This window comes from Mobula hypostoma, chromosome 8 (assembly GCF_963921235.1).
Source record: "Mobula hypostoma chromosome 8, sMobHyp1.1, whole genome shotgun sequence".
In the NCBI taxonomy this organism is placed as follows: Eukaryota; Metazoa; Chordata; class Chondrichthyes; order Myliobatiformes; family Myliobatidae; genus Mobula; species Mobula hypostoma.
Genome location: NC_086104.1, coordinates 15,507,865 through 15,528,174, shown reverse-complemented (window position 1 = coordinate 15,528,174; position 20,310 = coordinate 15,507,865). Strand labels below are relative to the sequence as shown.

At 40.7% G+C, this 20,310-nt stretch overlaps 1 protein-coding gene across 2 annotated transcripts in view; it reads right to left on the bottom strand.

Moving 5' to 3' along the window:
* The window catches only part of akt3a (v-akt murine thymoma viral oncogene homolog 3a), a 502,171-nt gene extending 482,074 nt beyond the window's left edge, over window positions 1-20,097 (bottom strand). For both annotated transcript variants that reach the window (XM_063055500.1, XM_063055501.1), the window contains exons 1-2: window positions 19,803-20,097; window positions 18,302-18,454 (exon numbers count right to left, since the gene is read on the bottom strand). In XM_063055500.1, the coding sequence (XP_062911570.1) occupies window positions 18,302-18,347 (46 nt within the window). In that variant the 5' untranslated portion in view covers window positions 18,348-18,454; window positions 19,803-20,097. The remainder of the gene's footprint in view (window positions 1-18,301; window positions 18,455-19,802) is intronic.
* Window positions 20,098-20,310: the final 213 nt, after the last annotated feature.

The following is a 20,310-nucleotide window of genomic DNA, read 5'->3' as shown; positions in this document are numbered from 1 at the left end:
TGTGGAAACTTTAGCACGGGTGCAGAGGAGATTTACCAGAATGCTGCGTGGATTCGAGAACCTGCCCTATGTGGAGAGGTTGAGCAAGCCAAGGCTTTTTTCTTTGGAGCAAAGGAGAATTAAGGACAACTTGATAGAGGTGTACAAGATTAAAAGAGTCATATATAGAGTTGGTGCCTGTGCTTTTTTCTCCAGGACAGCAATGGCTAATGTCAGAGGACATCCTTTTAACATGAGTGGAGGAAAGTTTAGGAGAGATGTCAGAGATAGTTTTTTTTTAAAAAAATAAACAGTAAATGCTTGGAATATATTGCCGGGGTGATGGTAGAGGCTAGTACATTAGAAACATTTAGGAGATTCTTAGATAGGCACACAGATGAAAGAAAAATAGAGGGTTTTGGGTTATGTAGGAGAGAGGAGTTAGATTGATCATGGAGTAGATTTGTATAGATCAACACCAAAAGGCCATAACAGTATTTTCTTAAAAGACAGCTGCAAACCTTTTAACATATATTAAATGTGAGCATAAAAAGGCACATGAATGATTCAAGGGATCAAGATACAGAAACAGAACAAGTATAAAAATTTCAAAACAATTTGATTACCCAAAAGCTAACAGCAAGTTTCCCCAGTATTGAGACTTTATTATTCGAGCCCAAAAAGAGAAAGTCATAAAGCTGTAATTATCATTGATATTTGGATTACTTTGTATTTTGGACAGTTGAAACACGCAGAAATAATACAAATAATAATAGATTATAGCCTTTGCTCCAAGTTACCTTGGGTTATTTTCTACTAGCCTTCCAATACAAAAAAAAATAAGCACAGACCTTAGCTTTTTTTTTGTAGGAAAACAGCACAAAGAACAGACACAAAATATTCAAGCTACAGCCTCATTAAGGATCTACGTACCTACGATTCATAAATGAACAGCTTGCAAAAACAGAATACCAATAAAGCTCCCAAATATTGCAGGCCAGTTTTATTCAAACTATATTGTATATAATAATCCAAGCTGGGTTGGATTAGTGGCAATGTCCTGAACTTAACAGTGATGGTGCTTCATATTTCTACCCGTAATAAAAACAAAATGCTGGACACACGAGAAGTCAAGCAACATATATAGACAAATATACTTAATGCACCATATTAACTGTACAAGTATTTCCAGCATATTTTCTTTTAATTTTGAATTTCCTGCGTCTGCTATACTTTGAATCACTGCTTGTCTTTCTTGTGGCGAAGAGAATAGAGGTTGGTGGGTGCAATCAAAGAGAACTTGGCAAATACCAGATGGTGAACCAAGTTAAACTCATTAACTTGTTTTAAACTCAGAATTAGTCCTACATTCCAGATTGTTGAGCTGAAAAATTCCCCTCCCCCCCAAACATAGGATTTCCATAATAATGTGATTATTAAATTCTTGAGAATTATAGAGCCAGAGTTATAAAGCATGGAAACAAGCCCTTCAGCACAACTCATTCACGCAACCAAGGAGCTAGTCCCATTTTGCCTGAATTTGGCCTAATACTCTTATTCATGCTGTTCTAACATTGTAATTCTAACCATTTCTACCACCTCAATTTTTATACAGTGCCGATAAAAACTATTCACCTCCCCTCCCCCGGAAGTTTTCATGTTTTGTTTTACAACATTGAATCACAGTAGATTTAATTTGGCTTTTTTAAAAAAAAACACATTGATCAACAGAAAAACTCATGTGGAAGTGAAAACAGATCTTTACAAAGTGATCTAAATGAATTACAAATATAAAACACAAAGTAATTGATTGGGTAAGTAATCACGCCCCCCTTAATTTGACACCAAATCAATAGTGCAGCAAATTGGTTTTAGAAGTCACATAATTAGTTAAATGGAGATCTGTTTTTAGAGACCTTTGTGCAGTCAAGGTGTTTCAATTGATTGTAGTAAAAATACACCTGTATCTGGAAGGTTTAACTGCTGGTGAGTCAGTATCCTGGCAAAAACTACACCATGAAGATAAAAGAACACTCCAAGTAACTCTGTGAAGGCTCAAGTTAGGAGATGGATACAAGAAAATTTTCAAGTCACTGAACATCCCTTGGAAGATAATCATCAAGAAATGGAAAGAATATGGCACAACTGTAAATTTGCCTAGAGCAAGCCGTCCTCAAAAACTGAGTGACCATGCAGGAAAGGACTCATGAGGGAGGCCACCAAGAGACCTATGACAACTCTGGAGGAATTACAAGCTTCAGTGGCTGAGGTGGGAGAGTCTGCGCATGCAGCAACTGTTGCCCAGGTGCTTCACCGGTTGCAGTTTTATGGGTGTGGCAAAGAGAAAGCCACTGTTGGAAAAAAAACACATTGAATTGACTTTATTATTTACATGCTTCAGATAAGAATCTTTACGTTACATTTGTCTAAATGTGCAATTTATAGTAATTTATAATTAATAGTTATGTACAACAGGATAGTCAATACAACATAGAAATACAGTTGTGTCAGCATGAGTTAAGCAGTCTGACTGCCTGGTGGAAGAAGCTGTCCCAGAGCCTGTTGGTCCTGACTTTTATGCTGCGGTACCGTTTCCCAGATGGTAGCAGTTGGAACAGTTTGTGGTTGGGGTGATTCGGGTCCCCAAATAATCCTTCAAGCCCTTTTTACACACCTGAGCCCTTTTTACACACCTGTCACTGTAAATGTCCTGAATAGTGGGAATTTCACATCTACAGATGCGCTGGGCTGTCCGCACCACTCTCTGCAGAGTCCTGCAATTGAGGGAAGAGCAGTTCCCATACCAGGCAGTGATACAGCCAGTCAGGATACTCTCAATTGTGCCCCTATAGAAAGTTCTTAGGATCTGGGGGCCCACACCAAACTTCTTCAACCATCTGAGGTGAAAGGGACACTGCTGTGCCTTTTTCACCACACAGTCAGTATGTACAGACCATGTGAGATCCTCACTGATGGATTTTAAAGAAATTTAAAGCTGTTCATCCTCTCAACCCCAGGTCCATTGATGTCAATAGGGGCTAGCCTGTCTCCATTCCTCCTGTAGTCCACAACCAGCTTTGTTTTTGCAACATTGAGGGAGAGGTTGTTTCCTTGACACCACTGTTTCAGAGTGATGACTTCTTCTCTGTAGGCTGCCTCATTATTATTTGAGATTAGGCCAATCTGTGTAGTGTCGTTGGCAAAGTTAATTAACAGATTGGAGCTGTGGGTGGTGACAGTCATGGGTATACAGACAGTAAAGGAGGGGGCTTAGTACACAGCCTTGAAGGGCACCTGTGTTGAGGGACAGAGGTGAGGGAACCCACTCTTACCAGCTGCCGGTGATCTGACAGGAAGTCCAGGATCCAGCTACATGAGGCAAGGTGAAGGCCGAGGTCTCTGAGCTTCTTGTCGAGTCTGGAGGGAATTGAATGGTGTTGAATGCTGAATTGTCGTCCAAGAACAGCATTCTCACATATGCATCCTCTTCTCCAGTTGTGCAAGGACGGTGTGCAGAGCTGTGGCTATCGCGTCACCTGTCGATCTGATATGTTGGTAGGTGAATTGTAAGGGGTCCAATGTGAGTGGTAGCATGCTGCAGATGTAGTCCTTGATCAGCCCCTCAAAGTATTTGCTTATTATTGGGGTGAGTGTGACAGGACGCCAGTCGTTCAGACATGTTACCTTGCTCTTTTTAGGTACAGGAACAATAGTAGATGTTTTGAAGCAGCAGGAGGGCACTCTGCAGTAGGAGAGGGAGAGATTAAAAATGTCTGTAAAGTCACCTGCCAGTTGTGCCGTGCACATTCCAAGTAGCAGCCCTGGGATGCCGTCTGGTCCCGCAGCCTTGCGACGGTTCACTCGTTGGAAACACCTGCATACTTCGGCCTCAGAGATGACCAAGCTCCTGGTTGCATCATCTGCAGGTCTCATCAGGGGCTCAGTATTGGCAACATCGAATGGAGCATAAAAAAAAGATTTAGCTCATCTGGGAGCGAGGCAGCGATGTTGGAAACTCCACTGCATTTAGCTTTGAAGTCTGCGATGGTATGCAGACCTTGCCATAAGCTGCGCGTGTTGTTGGTGGAGAGTTGAGTCTGAATCTTGTCCATGTATTGTTGTTTCGCCGCCTTGATGATTTTATGCAGATCGCAGCTACACTTCTTGAGCTCAGCTAGAGTTTGCCAGACAACACGAGGGAGACTCAAGTCCACTGGAAGAAGGTTCTATAGTCTGAAGAAAACAAAATTGAACTTTTTGGCCATCAGACTAAACGCTATGCTTGGCATAAGCCAAGCACTGATGATCATCAAAAACACACCACTCTACTGTGAAACATGGTGGTGGCTGCACCATGCTGTGGGGATGCTTCACTGCAGCAAGCCCTGTAAGGCTTGTGAAAGTACAGGGTAAAATGAATGCAGCAAAATACAGGGAAATCCTGGAGGAAAACCTCATGCAGTCTGCAAAAGAACTGCAACTTGGGAGAAGATTTGTTTTATTGAGAAACAATAACCCCAAGCACAAAGCCAAAGGAACACAGAAATGGCTTGAAAAAAAAACAACAAAGTAATGTTCTGGAGTGGCCAAGTTAGAGTCCAGACCTCAATCCAATTGAGAACTTGTGGCTGGACTTGAAAAGGGCTGTTCACTCATGATCCACATACAATCTGACAGACAGAGCTTGAGCAGTTTTGTAAAGAAGAATGGGAGAAAATTGCAGTGTCCAGATGTCCAAAACTAAAAGACACCTATCCACACAAACTCAAGGCTGTAATTGCTGCCAAAAGTGATTCTACTAAATATGGCCTTGGAGGTGGTGAATACTTATGCAATCAATTATTTTGTGTTTTATATTTGTAATTAATTTAGATCACTTTGTAGAGATTCATTCTCACTTTGACACAAAAGAATCTTTCTGTTGATCAGTGTCAAAAAAGCTCAATTAAATCCACTGTGATTCAATGTTGTAAAATGACAGAACATGAAAACTTCTGGGGGGGGGGGGAGTACTTTTTATAGGCACTGTATATACCACCTAGGGAAAAGCTTGCAACTAAGTTCCCCTTTATTTTTTTTCCCCCTCTCACGTTAAACCTACGCCTTTAGATTTAGACTGTCCTGTGGGAAAGACTTTTACAAACCATCTTTCTTATTTCCCTTCAGATTTTAAATCTCCAAGGTCATTTGTCAGCCTCCTTTACTCCACGCAAAATAGTTCCAAGCTATTCAGTCTAGCTACAACTCAAGCCCTCCAATCCAGAGAGCATCCTTATGAATATTTTGTGCACCCTTGCAAGCTTAATCACAACCTCCCTTAAACATAGTATCCAGACAGCAGATAACATTCCAGGTGCAGTTTCACTAGTATCTTGTCAAGCTGAAGCATAGAAACATAGAAACATAGAAAAATAGGTGCAGGAGTAGGCCATTCGGCCCTTTGAGCCTGCACCGCCATTTATTATGATCATGGCTAATCCTCCAACTCAGAACCCCGCCCCAGCCTTCCCTCCATACCCCCTGATCCCCGTAGCCACAAGGGCCATATCTAACTCCCTCTTAAATATAGCCAATGAACTGGCCTCAACTATTTCCTGTGGCAGAGAATTCCACAGATTCACCACTCTCTGTGTGAAGAAGTTTTTCCTAATCTCGGTCCTAAAAGGCTTCCCCTTTATCCTCAAACTGTGACCCCTTGTTCTGGACTTCCCCAACATCGGAAACAATCTTCCTGCATCTAGCCTGTCCAATCCCTTTAGGATTTTATACGTTTCAATAAGATCCCCCCTCAATCTTCTAAATTCCAACGAGTACAAGCCCAGTTCATCCAGTCTTTCTTCATATGAAAGTCCTGCCATCCCAGGAATCAATCTGGTGAACCTTCTTTGTACTCCCTCTATGGCAAGGGTGTCTTTCCTCAGATTAGGGGACCAAAACTGCACACAATACTCCAGGTGTGGTCTCACCAAGGCCTTGTACAACTGCAGTAGTACCTCCCTGCTCCTGTACTCGAATCCTCTCGCTATAAATGCCAGCATACCATTCGCCTTTTTCACCGCCTGCTGTACCTGCATGCCCACTTTCAATGACTGGTGTATAATGACACCCAGGTCTCATTGCACCTCCCCTTTTCCTAATCGGCCACCATTCAGATAATAATCTGTTTTCCTATTTTTGCCACCAAAGTGGATAACTTCACATTTATCCACATTAAATTGCATCTGCCATGAATTTGCCCACTCACCCAACCTATCCAAGTCACCCTGCATCCTCTTAGCATCCTCCTCACAGCTAACACTGCCACCCAGCTTCGTGTCATCCGCAAACTTGGAGATGCCGCATTTAATTCCCTCATCCAAGTCATTAATATATATTGTAAACAACTGGGGTCCCAGCACTGACCCTTGCGGTACCCCACTAGTCACCGCCTGCCATTCTGAAAAGGTCCCGTTTATTCCCACTCTTTGCTTCCTGTCTGCTAACCAATTCTCCATCCACATCAATACCTTACCCCCAATACCGTGTGCTTCAAGTTTGCACACTAATCTCCTGTGTGGGACCTCGTCAAAAGCCTTTTGAAAATCCAAATATACATCCACTAGTTCTCCCCGATCCACTCTACTAGTTACATCCTCAAAAAATTCTATGAGATTCGTCAGACATGATTTTCCTTTCACAAATCCATGCTGACTTTGTCCAGTGATTTCACCGCTTTCCAAATGTGTTGTTACCACATCTTTGATAACTGACTCCAGCAGTTTCTCCACCACCGACGTTAGGCTAACCGGTCTATAATTCCCCGGTTTCTCTCTCCCTCCTTTTTTAAAAAGTGGGGTTACATTAGCCACCCTCCAATCCTCAGGAACTAGTCCAGAATCTAATGAGTTTTGAAAAATTATCACTAATGCATCCACTATTTCTTGGGCTACTTCCTTAAGCACTCTAGGATGCAGACCATCTGGCCCTGGGGATTTATCTGCCTTCAATCCCTTCAATTTACCTAACACCACTTCCCTACTAACATGTATTTCGCTCAGTTCCTCCATCTCACTGGACCCTCTGTCCCCTACTATTTCTGGAAGATTATTTATGTCCTCCTTCGTGAAGACAGAACCAACATAATTATTCAATTGGTCTGCCATGTCCTTGCTCCCCATAATCAATTCACCTGTTTCTGTCTGTAGGGGACCTACATTTGTCTTTACCAGTCTTTTCCTTTTTACATATCTATAAAAACTGACTGTAAAAGCTTTTATGTTCCCTGCCAGTTTTCTCTCATAATCTTTTTTCCCCTTCCTAATTAAGCCCTTTGTCCTCCTCTGCTGAACTCTGAATTTCTCCCAGTCCTCAGGTGAGCCACTTCCTCTGGCTAATTTGTATGCTTCTGCTTTGGAATTGATACTATCCCTAATTTCTCTTGTCAGCCACGGGTGCACTACCTTCCTTGATTTATTCTTTTGCCAAACTGGGATGAACAATTGTTGTAGTTCATCCATGCAACCTTTAAATGCTTTCCATTACATATCCACCGTCAATCCTTTAAGTGTCATTTGCCAGTCTATCTTAGCTAATTCACGTCTCATACCTTCAAAGTTACCCCTCTTTAAGTTCAGAACCTTTGTTTCTGAATTAACTATGTCACTCTCCAACTTAATGAAGAATTCCACCATATTATGGTCACTCTTACCCAAGGGGCCTCTCACGACAAGATTGCTAATTAACCCTTCCTCATTGCTCAAAACTCAAAAATTGCATGACATCCCAATTCTTACACTGAAATGGCACGCTTGCCTGTGGTGCATTCTTTACCACTTTTGTCCATCTGGGTAACCATTTTCAAGGAATTCTGTATTTATACCTTTTGATATATCTTCTACAACATTCCCCGAGCCCTGTCATTCACCGAACACATCCTGCCCTAGTTTAACTTCCCAAAACCCATTACTTTGCACTCGTCCTAGTTAAATTCCATATGCTTTTCTTTCGCCTACTTTCCCAGTGACAACTTTATTCACACCACAAATTTTAATATCATCTACAAACTGAATTATTGTGCCACCCACATTTTCATCCAAATCATTTCTATGACAAACAGCGGACACAGCACACCACTGATCATAGGCCTCCAAATCTAGAAAACAACCTTCCATCATGCTATTTTGTATCTAATTGTCAACCTCCATGTGACCTCACCTTCCAAACCTATCTACCATGCTTGACAAGGCTTGTCAAAAGCCTTGCTAAAGTTCATGTAGACAATGCCTACATGCACCATCTTCGTCAACCTCAATCAACTCTTCAAAAAAAAATCATTTTGCGAGACTCAACTTCCCACTCGCATAACTGTCAACTATACCTAATCAGTCCATGCCTTTCCAAATCCAAACTGATCCCGTCTCTCAGAATCCCTCCACTGTAACTTTCCCGCTGAAATTAGACTCATCAGCCTGTAGTTCCTGGCTAATCCCTGCATTCCTTCTTAAAAAGGGCAAAAAAAAAATCACTCTGCAGTCTTCTGGCAATTCACTAATGTCCAAGGTAGATAGAAAAATCTCTTCTGGGGTCTTCTGCATGTGATCAGCCCACAACCCCAGGATTAATCCAACTTTATGAAAAAGGAAGAGCTGGTACATAATGTTGAAATGTTCCCGGACACAATAACAGAATCACTAACAAGAACATTTCTTTATACACTCCTGATTTCCATCTATACTGTACTCCTACGTCCCTTCTACAGCTCAAGGGATTCACCTGATCCGAGCCTGACACCTGTCTCCTTTTTTCTGACCAAAGCCTTAGCATCCCACATCAACCAGGATACCCTAATCTCACCAGCTTTCACCTTCACTTTATCAGGAACATCTATACACTTGTCTTACATCCCTTTAACTTGCCATCCAGGCCATGCTATCTTATTGCAGCTACCAGCAGGCAGGAAGTACAAAACCTAAACCCTCACACCAGGTTCAAGAAAGCTGCTTCTCTTCAACCATTTTGTTCCTGAACTGACTGGTAGAGCCCTGATCACTACCTCAGCATAGCAATATTATCACTTTGTACCGCAAAGGACTTCGGATTTTTGCTTTGGTTATGTTCTCTTGCCGATATTGTCTCCACAGTGGATTCTGGTTAATTGAAACACATTGCGACCAGCACATTTTGGCCCAATTAAGTGGCTGCCCTAATTAGCTGAAGTTCCATGAAAATAGTTAAGTGATATTTAAAAAAGACAAACTACGTATTTAAATGAAATGTAGAACAAATTGGAACATTACCAACACAAATGCAGTACTATAAAACTGTATTAATTCCAAGCAGTTATCAATGGCAGAATTCATACAGTGCAAGCTGTGTTCTTTTGATTGACTGTAAGTGATCTTGTTGAACAAAATCAGCGCAGACACCTAGTGCAGAGATAATGGACCACCTTCACTGCTTTCTTGCATGCAGTAGAGTCAAAATTGCTGCTTTTTAATTTAGCATCTGCCAGCCCAAATGAATAACATAAACATACACAACTGATGCCATTTTAAAAACTGTCGCTCCAAGTAGTGTAGTGTCTAATGGCCACACAAATAATGCTAGTCAAAAATTGTTGCATCCTCTAATTCTTCATTTGCATTGTAACATTCAAGATGATTGTTGATACCTTCAAATTCTTCATAGTTCCTAAATTACTGAAGTAGTGAAATAGTTTCATTTTCACTCCCAGCCATTTCTTGCATCTCCAAGCCTGAATGCTTGAAGCTAGTGAGCAAAACAGTTCTGAATTGTCTTACGTTCCAACTATCAGTGACAAAAATCACTGCTTTTTGAATACATACACAACTGATGCTATTTAAAAACTGGTCGCTCCAAGTACAGTGTAGTGTCTAACAGCCACACAAGTGCCCACAACTGACTCATTAGAAACTGCTCAGTAACAGTCTCCTATTCCTATTATGTGGAGAATATTATGTGAGAGAGTCAGAGGGTGGTAAATCTGTGGAATTTGTTGCCACGAGTGGCTGTGGAGGCCATCATTGGGTGCATTTAAGGCAAAGATAGATAGGTTCTTGATTAGCCAGGGCATCAAATGGTATGGGGAGAAAGCAGGGGAGTGGGGATGACTGGAAGAATTGGATCAGCCCATGATTGAATGGCAGAGCAGACTCAATGGGCCAAATGGCCTACTTCTGCTCCTATATTTTATGGTCAAATAAAGAAAGGAAACCCTGGCTATTTTCTCAATTAGCTTTTGCTCTTTAAGAGTTGCCCCAAATAAGCAGCTGCCCTGATTAACTGGTGGTTCAATCAACTGATATCCACTGTAATTTGTTTTCACCCCCTTGTTTATCTAATGCTATTGCCTGTGATGCTGTTGAAAATATGATGCACTCAATTTTGACAAACAGTCTTTTCCATCAAACCTTGCAAGTTCTTTTCTAACACCATCAAAATTAACCTTGCCCCAATTTAGGGACTGAACTTTTAGACCATTCTCATCTCTTTAACTATCACAACTATAGTCATTACTTTCACTTGAAATGACACTTCAGCCACTTGTCCATCTTCATTTCCCTAAAGGAGGTCGTGTGTTGTCTAGTCCTTGTCCATACAAGTTTTCCACAAACTCATTAATTTCCATTTTATTCAAAAGCAACCAGAATGGAGGGGGAGGGGAGAGAACTAGTGGAGACTGAGATTAAAACAAATTGCATGTATTTGAACAATTTAACTATATCTACACCTAATGTCAAGGCCTAACACTCTAGAATAATGTGATTTCACAATATCAACTTTTTATCCCCCATTTCACATATTCTTGTTAAATTGAATGTTGAAAGCAAAATAACCACCATAGTACACAAGATTTCCAGAACTTGGCAGCATCAAGATTTATCACTGGACTGCATTCTTTTATGATCTAGACAATACAACAATTCTGTATAGCTGACATTACTCCACAGGATCACAAGTCAGCTGGCAGTGAGAATAAGCGTCAGGGCCCTCATTCCTGCTCCACTATTTAATAAGATCATAGCTGATCTTCATACTCAACAGCTTTTCCCTTGCATAGCTTCTTGAAATCGAAGGCAACTTGCTTCCACTCCAGTATTTGTGGCTTGAAGTAGCTGAAAAGACCACTGTAGAAATTGCAGATTCTCCTACAGATGGGGCTGATGGTGGATAATTTGAGGTGAAACACTCCTTTCATCCGTTATGCAGGGTTGTGTGCCATGAAATTCTCAAGCCAATTCAAGTGCTGCTTCTCCACTTGAATCTATCATCAAGTTATGAAGTACTATACCACAGGAATAGACTCTCCAATATGGTCTTCTGCCTAGACTCATCTACCTTCAACTGGACCATATCTCTCTAAACTCCTCACAGACATGTATCTATCCACCATTCAGGGCCCCAAACAGTACTTCCAAGTGAGGCAACACTTCACTTGCAAGTCTGTTGGGGTCATCTATTGCATCCGGTGCTCCCGGTGCGGCCTCCTCTACATCAGCGAAACCCGACGCAGATTGGGGGACTGCTTCGTCGAGCACCTCCGCTCCGTCCGCCAAACAGACAGGATCTCCCAGTAGCCACCCACTTCAACTCTGCTTCCCACTCCCACTCAGATATGTCCATACATGGCCTCCTCTACTGCCATGATGGGGCCAAACTCAGGTTGGAGGAGCAACACCTCATATACCATCTAGGTAGTCTCCAGCCCCTTGGTATGAACATAGAATTCTCCAACTTCCAGTGATTCTCTCCCCCTCCCTTCCCCTATCCCTATGTCACTCTGTCCCCTCCCCCAGCTGCCTACCACCTCCCTCTTGGTTCCACCTCCTACTACCCATTGTGTTTTCCCCTATTCCTTCTTCACCTTTCCTGCCTATCACCTCCCTGCTTCCCTTCCCCTACCCTTTTATCTTCCCTCTTACTGGTTTTTCACTTGGAACCTACCAACCTTCTCCTTCCCGCCCTCCCCCCACCTTCTTTATAGGGCCTCTGTCCTTTCCCTCTTCAGTCCTGACGTAGGGTTCCGGCCCGAAACGTCGACCAATCTTTTCCACGGATGCTGCCCAACCTGCTGAGTTCCTCCAGCGTGTTGTGGGTGTTGCTGTATCTATCCAAATTTCTAATGCTACAACTGAATTCTCATTTACCACTTCCACTGGCAATTCACTTCACTCACACCACTGAGGAAAGACAACTCCCCCCACCCCACCAAAAACCCGGAGGTTCTCCTTATAACATTTCACCTTTCACCCCAAACCTCTTGCCTTCAATTCTGGTCTCACCCGACTTGAGAAGAAAAAGCCAGCATGCAGTCACTCTATCTATATTCCTCAATTTTCTATACTTCTAAAAGATCTCCTATTCTCCTGCAGTCCATGGAATGAAATACTAACCTATTCACCCTGTTCCTACAACTCAGTACCTCAATTTCCAGCAACATCCTTGTCAATGTTCTTAGTACCATAAGACACAGGAGCAGAATTAGGCCATTCAGCCCATCACATCTGCTCTGCCATTCCATCATGACTGATCCTGGATCCCACTCAACCCCATACACCTGCCTTCTTGCCGTAACCCTTGATGACCTGACCAATTAGTAAACTATCAATTTTTGCTTTGAATATACCCACCAGTCTTGGCCTCCACAGCTATCTGTGGCAGAGCATTCCACAGCTTCACTACTCTCTGACTAGAAAAATTCCTCCTTACCTCTGTTCTAAAGGGTCGCCTCTCAATTTTGGAGTTCTGGTCTTCAGTTCTGAACACCTCCACCATAGGAAACATCCTCTCCACACTCACCGTATCTAGTCCTTTCCACATTCAGTAGGTTTCAATGAGATGCCCCAGTATTCTTCTAAATTCCAGTGAGTCCAGGCCCAAAGCTGTCAAATGCTTCTCATATGTTAACCTCTTCATTTCCAGAATCATCCTCATCAACATCCTCTGGACTTTCTCTAATGACAACACATCCTTTCAGAAATATGAGACCCAAAACTATTGACAATACTCCAAGTGCAGCCTGACTAGTCTCTTATAAAGCCTCAGCATTATCTCCTTGTTTTTATATTCTATTCCCCTTGAAATGAATGCTAGCATTTACCACAGACTCAACCTGTAAATTAACCTTCAGGGAGTCTTGCATGAGGACTCCTAGTCCTTTTGCACCTCTGATGTTTGTACCCTTTCAAGCTTATTAATATTTTTCTTGTAGCTAGGTGACCAGCACTATACACGATACTCTAAATTCAGCCTCACCAATATCTTGTACAACTTTAACAACACAATTCCTGTACTAAATACCCTGATTTACAATGCCAGTGTGCTAGAATTTCTCTCTACGAACCTATCTACCCATGATGCCACTTTCAAAGAATTATGGATTTGTAATCCCAGGACCCCTTATTCTACCACACACCTCAGTGGTCTACCATGCACTATACAAGTCTTACCCTGGTTTGCCGCCCTCACACTTATCCACATTCAATTCCATCTGCTATTTTTCAGACCATTTTCTCAGCTGCTCCAGATCACTTTGCAAGCTTTGAAGACTTCCTCACTGTCTACTAAGCCTCCAATCTTTGTATCATTTGCATATCTAAATCAGTTACATAGATGATAAACAAATATGAAGCCAGCATGAATCCTGCAGCACATCACTAGTCACAGGCCTACAGTCAGAGAGACAACCATCTACTACCACTCTCTGGCTTCTCCTGCTGAGCCTATGTTAAATCCAATTGTACATGGAGCTTAGAAAAATAGGTAATTTCCAAAGTATGTATATCTTTGGCACAGCATTGTGGGCTGAAGGGCCTGTATTGTACTATAGACCATGTTTTTATGATTACTTCATTCTGAATGTCAATTGATTTAAAAGGTATCATGAACCAGGAACTCCCTAGAATCAGTGGAGACATTTCCTTTCTTCAAGAAGGCTTTGAGCACATCCTTGAATCTTTTCTTTTATTTACTCGACATTTTTTTCCTTGCATTCTCAACACCAGACCCACAGGAAGGATTAAGCTGTACGAAACAGCCACAGTATCATTTACGTCCATATTGCTGAGGATTTTGGCCTGTGAGAGGATATCAATGATGATTCATTTATTCTTCCAGTGAATTTGGCACACTTTGCATAGATCTTAACGGTACTTTCATGCACTAACCCTTTCCCTTGATTCTTAAAATATCCAAAATTTCAAATCTATCGTCATTTTGAATATGCACTACAATTAAGCCTTCAGAGCCCTCCAAAATAAAAAAAACTCCTAAAAATACACTCCAAGTGAAAAAATTCCATCTTTCTCCATTTGCCAATCCTTTACTTCAAAATTGATCTTCCATTATGATATCCCAACTCGAAACAAGCTGTTTCTTTGTTGTATTGCACTATGACAATCACAACATAGTGAGAATGCACTTATATAGAATGTAATCAACTTATCTATTATTAATCAAAGCAAAAACCACTACTGAAGTTTTGAATGATAGGCCAATATTAATAAAGCCCACGTACCACACTCAAATCGTTGGTATTGAGTGACATTGGACAATCACAGTCTAAATATCAATTAAAGGACCCTGCAACCAGTAACTTCAGAAAGATCACTCATACCGATAATAAGGACAAATCATATCAACTTGGTTCTGCCCAACATAAAATATTAATTTAAAAATCCCAAGAAACATTAATAAAGCTGATATTGTCACACCTATTAATTTACAGCATTCCTTCGTATTTCCCTCCTTACAAAAGTTTTGCAATTATATGAAAAACTAACTTTTATAGACTGCTTTAAACACTTTATAACACTGATAGTGCCTGTCAGGAGTTTGAGAGAATTTTATAATTTTGCGAGACACCAGAGTAGAACTTCATTATTATGTAAACAGCAGAGAAAACAGGTCTGCTTTTTAAGCAAACTTTTACTTTCAGGTTTCTTTTTAGGGAGTGCAGGATGAATATTCCATTTCATGCCATTTACTAAAATGGTAGCACTCTGCTTAATAACATTCAAAGACCAGATTTATTTGCTATATCAATGAATACTCAATACCTAATCTAAAAGATCACTCTACAAGTTACTAACTGATGAATGGTAGAAAACAGTAAGAAATACTCAGTTTTGCCTTAAGAAATTACTAGATCTTAGTTTGGTCCAAGAGAAAATTATATAATGTGTTCAGTTCAGGTTTATATCTCAACTATTTGGTTTTCTCTTCTAAATCCCAGGCCAAAACAATGAGGTAGGTTGGTGCACATGTGGGCTTTGTTTCTGAAAGTGGATTACATCTGAAGCAAAAGCCATTCACACACATACATTTTTAATTATGTGTGTGTACTGATAATTTACGAATGAAAGGGATAAGGAGCTTCATTTGTGTGGAGAGACAAAGAACCCAGAACATTCTTGTCAAGTCAGATTTCTGGGGATATTAAACCGAGGTTTACAAAATTATGAGTTATTGCCTTCCGGTTAACTGTGGCAGATGATAGAGCAGAGAAGAACATTTTTAAAAAGGAAAGTAAATTTCTAGCAATGCACTGCCTCAAAAAAAATAAAAGTTCTTTAATTTCTTTTCACAAGGATATTAGATGCAGTTTCAAAATAGATTTGTTAAGGGATAGCAGTAAGCATCGTCTACATAAGCTTTAGCAAGGCTTTTGACAAGATCCCACAGAATAGACTGGTCCAGGTGAGATCACATGGAATCCAGAAAAAGTTAACCAACTGGATACAAATTGGATTGCTAGAATGATTCAGAGGGTGGCAGTGGAGGAATTTTCCTCCAGATTAGAAGCCTCTGAAATCTGGTGCTGGGCCCATTATCAATTTGGATGAGAATGCATGACAACAAAATCAGTGGTATAGTGAACAATAAAAGTTTTCCAAACTTAAAACATGATCAAGATCAATTGGGAAAGCAGGCTAAGGAAATGGCCGCTGAAATTTAACTCAGACAAATGCACAGTGTTGTCTTTTGTCATGTTAAACCAAGGCAACACATACATGGTACATGACAGACCTTGTGCAGAGTTGCAGAACAGAGAGACCTAGAGATAAAAATACAGTAAAGTGGTAAAATATGTAGACTTGTTGGTGAAGAAGGGGTTTGACATGCTTGGTTTCATCAGTCAGGGTACTATGTGCAAGAGTTGGGATGTCAGTTACAACTGTACAAAGCGCTGGTGAGACTAATTTGGAGTACTCTACATAGTTCCAGTCATCTAGCTACAGAAAGGATGTTACTAAACTGGGAAAGGTGCACATAAGACAAATAGCCTGGGGTAATGTTCCTTAAGTTAATAAAATGATGAGGGGCACTGATAAAGTGAATGATCAGACTTTTTCCACAGAGTAGGGGAATCTAAAAATACAGGACAAATTTAAGGTGAAGGAGAAAAATTTAAAGGGGACCTCAAGGACATCTTTTCCCTCCCAGAGGACAGTGGGCATATGGAACAAGCTGCCAGAGGAAGTGAAAGAGGTGGGAGCAATTACGTTTAAAAGACATTCGGACAGCTACATGGATAGGAAAGGTTTAGGGAGATATTGGCCAAACACAGGCAAATGAGACTAACTCAGGTAACTTGGTTGACATTAATGAGTCACAGAATCTGTTTCTATATCTATACTATAAAAAGAGCAGAAATGCAAAGCAACTTTTTATAACTCTTTCAAGGTGCTGCCACAGGGATGACGGCCAAATGGTCTTATTACTGCAATGTGAAAATTAAAACCACTATATCACATGTAGGAAGATTAAAAGAGACAATATAAAATACTTAAGAAATAGTTAAAGGAAAGCTAGTTGAGCATTACAGTAAAAACTTGTTTCTTTAAATCATATATGGTGTGGTTCATATACAAACAAATATTAAACTTCAACTCCAAACTTATAATGTTAAGATACAAATATTTAAAACAATTAAAGCTCAACTTGTAACTTAACTACTGCTACACACATAAAATGCTGGATGAACTCAGCAAATGAATTAATGCAATGTTTCAAAGAATTCATATTACAATCATGCCTCGAGGTCTTAAACATGGTCATGCTTCCATACAATTTCTTTTGCAGACATCTTACAAAATAGTTACATTTCACTATCTATGATGAGCAATCTCCTTCAACAATGGTTTTTTTCTTTAAGAGTGTAATTTGAGATTTCAGTGTTTGAGTTACTGAGTTACTATTTATGGATGCATCAAAAAACACGTGATTAATTTCCTGAGACAGTTTGTTTTTACAATAGGAAATTCTAATTATATATTCCACTAACATTAATTCTATAACAGTTCATAATTCCATGACTTGCAAGAGGTTAAAGCAACAAATTAAATGACAGTATAAATACAACAGAGGCAAAGCTGAAATCCAACAGGATTGCTGATAATTGAGACGATAAAATCTTTTGATTTTATTTTTTAAAAAACTCATGAACCACAAGCACATCACATCTCTTCTCAAAGTTTATAACTCAGTCAAGTACCATCGTCCTACATCAGATCAGTCATGTTAAAAACCTCTTCTAATTGATTTCCAAAACACAAAACAAAGCATTCCTAATCAAGCACAACTTCAGAGGTTTGCCAAAAAAAATTTAAGCAACGTTCAAGACCAATGTCAAACATTGGCACTTATATCTATAAAGCATTGTTACCAAGATTAATAATAAACTTACTATTACCATGCCAGTGATTCTTACATTTTCTAACCATAGTTCATAATAAACTGACAATTTTATCCTAGGTTCCCATTTTTTAAAATAATAACACTAGGTATTACATGCCACGTTAGGCAAATGCACAGCCCAGCACTGGGAACCTAGCCACTCTGAAATAAACAGGAAATTGTTTTGTTATTTCCAAACTCCCTAATCACTTACTCTATTTTTACGATCACACAAGCGAATAAATATATGCCACTAAGGACCAACTGCTAACATTACCACTAAACCAACTGAACACTAAAGAAACAATGGATCCAAGCCAAAACTAATATGTAAACAGATCTGTTTCCTATTTTGATTATCTTACAAATCCGCAATTAGAGTTGGCGCGATTGAAAACAAGTTTTTAAAACCCCATCGAAATCTCAGCTTAAGTAATGGGGAAAAACACTCCAAATCAAAAAAGAATAATTTGGCTGGTATTATGCCGGTTACGTCAGCGTCGAAAACACGCTGCCGTAACGTTTGCATACTCAAAACTACACCCGGTTACTTATTTCGGCTATCCACCCTCCATTCATCCAGCCTGATAATTCGTTCCCATTCGTGCGTGATACTAGATAGTAACTTAAATAATGCCAAATTTACCTCTTTTTTGCACCCATCCTTCCTTCACAATGGTTATATCGCTCATATCCGCGGTTCCTTCAGAGCCCAGCTAGCCGAGCAAGTCGTCTTTTGGACTGGCTCTGCCTTCCCACCGCTATTTCCTCAAGCCGTCTTCCAATCCGATAGCTACCGCTGTCACGAAAACAATACCACAATTTGAACACGAAAATTGACGCACTAAACGATCATATCGCAATTTTAGTCTTGTGATACTTCAATGGCAGATTTACCCAGAAAAAAAAATTAGGACTGAGAAAAACTATTTTCGCAAATGGCCACAAATAATTTAGGGCTGCATAACTGTACATTGTTAAACTTGATTTAATCTGATCTAATATCTGAAAGCTGCTTTGCCAAAATAAGTGTTTTTGTAAATAAATACAATTACGTTGTTTCTGTGAAGTACTTCAAATATTTAAATAGTGGAATCGCAACATTTCAGCAGGATTCTTCGGTGAGGAAAATTAAATTTTACAACAAAAGGTTTGAGTTTAGTTATTAATTTTTTATGCCTTTTGGAGACATCAATACATTAATTAAACTCCACCCCTACATTGTATCATGGCAGGCTCATATAGTATTAAGCATTTTAAAACCTGACATGTACTAGTCCTTCATTTGGGCCGATGGCATTTTTTTTAAATTAACATTTGTACGAGACATAACATTCCTACAGCAGACGCTGGGTAGACGTAGTCTGCTACATCCTCCACCCGAGTCCATTTACTTCCAATAAATTAAGCAATGTATTTAATTTTACATTATCTCAAAAATAACACCAAGACAAAAACACCCACAGCAACCCTAAATGCGTTTTCTCGCCACCACTCCCACCCTTCTCCCTCCCCCACCCCCACCCCCCATAAAAAGCATTCGGACAAAATCAATCTGTCGCTGAATCGGACTGGTGTGTTTGAGCATCTCATTATAAAAGATAAATCCTATCGGGTGAAAGTGCGAAGGGCTGTCTGGCTGATTACAAGTCTCGTCGCTTTATTTATTTTCCATTCAATTCGCATATTCTGTTTATTATGCTGTACAATCTTTTTCGGAAGCGGCTTTTGAATACACCGCCGCCTCCTCTCCTCTTCCCATTCAGATAAATTGCAGTCGCCTTGGGGGGAAAAAATAGTCTGCAACCCAACATCAATGCATTAGTTATTACCGACCCCACCGGCGCAATTGGTGCTCCAAAGTTATTGAGGTTAGTTAGTAGTAGTTATGGTGATGGAGGAGACTGATGCACGCTAGGCCAGAAACAGAAACCCCTCCTCCTCCTCCTCCTCCTCCTCCTCCTCCTCTTCCTCTTCCACCATCCCCACTCCCTCCTCCCCTCACGAATACAAAGTCTCCCACATATCACAGACAATATTGTTTTTTTTAATGCACTGTACGGAGGGGTGACCGGCCCAGGCCAAGCCGGCCCGCCGGCCGGCTCCATCTCCCATCCCATCCAGACATCTCCATCCTCCTCACCTACCTTCAGCCTCAGTGCAGCGCCGGCCGGCTCGCCCACCCACCGACTCAACCGCACTGGAGCTCTCCTTCGGGGTGGATCGGCTGCGCTACTTTTCTGGAGGATGATTTCTTTTCCCCCAAAATTTAAAAAAATATATATATATAATTATTTATATATTTCTAATTGTTTCACATTGAAACTCCAGCTGCTCCTGTTCTTGTTGACTTTGAGGGGAAAACTCCTGACGTCACCGACGACGCGTCTCGCGGCTCGTCCGTTACTGGAGAATTCTTTTCCCCCGGCTCGCGTTCGTCTTCTCTCCCCCTCTCTCGCGCTGCCTCCCCGAAAAGAAGTCTCGCGAGATCTTCTGCGCCGTTCCGACCACCACCCGCGCTCCCCCTTCTCCCCAGACGAGTTGGAACGTTAGTGATGTCAGTGCTTGAGAACCAGACTGAGAAAATACTCATTATTGATCTGTGAGGGGGAAAAATAATTATTGGGTGAAAATTTGCAACGTGATCATTCTTTA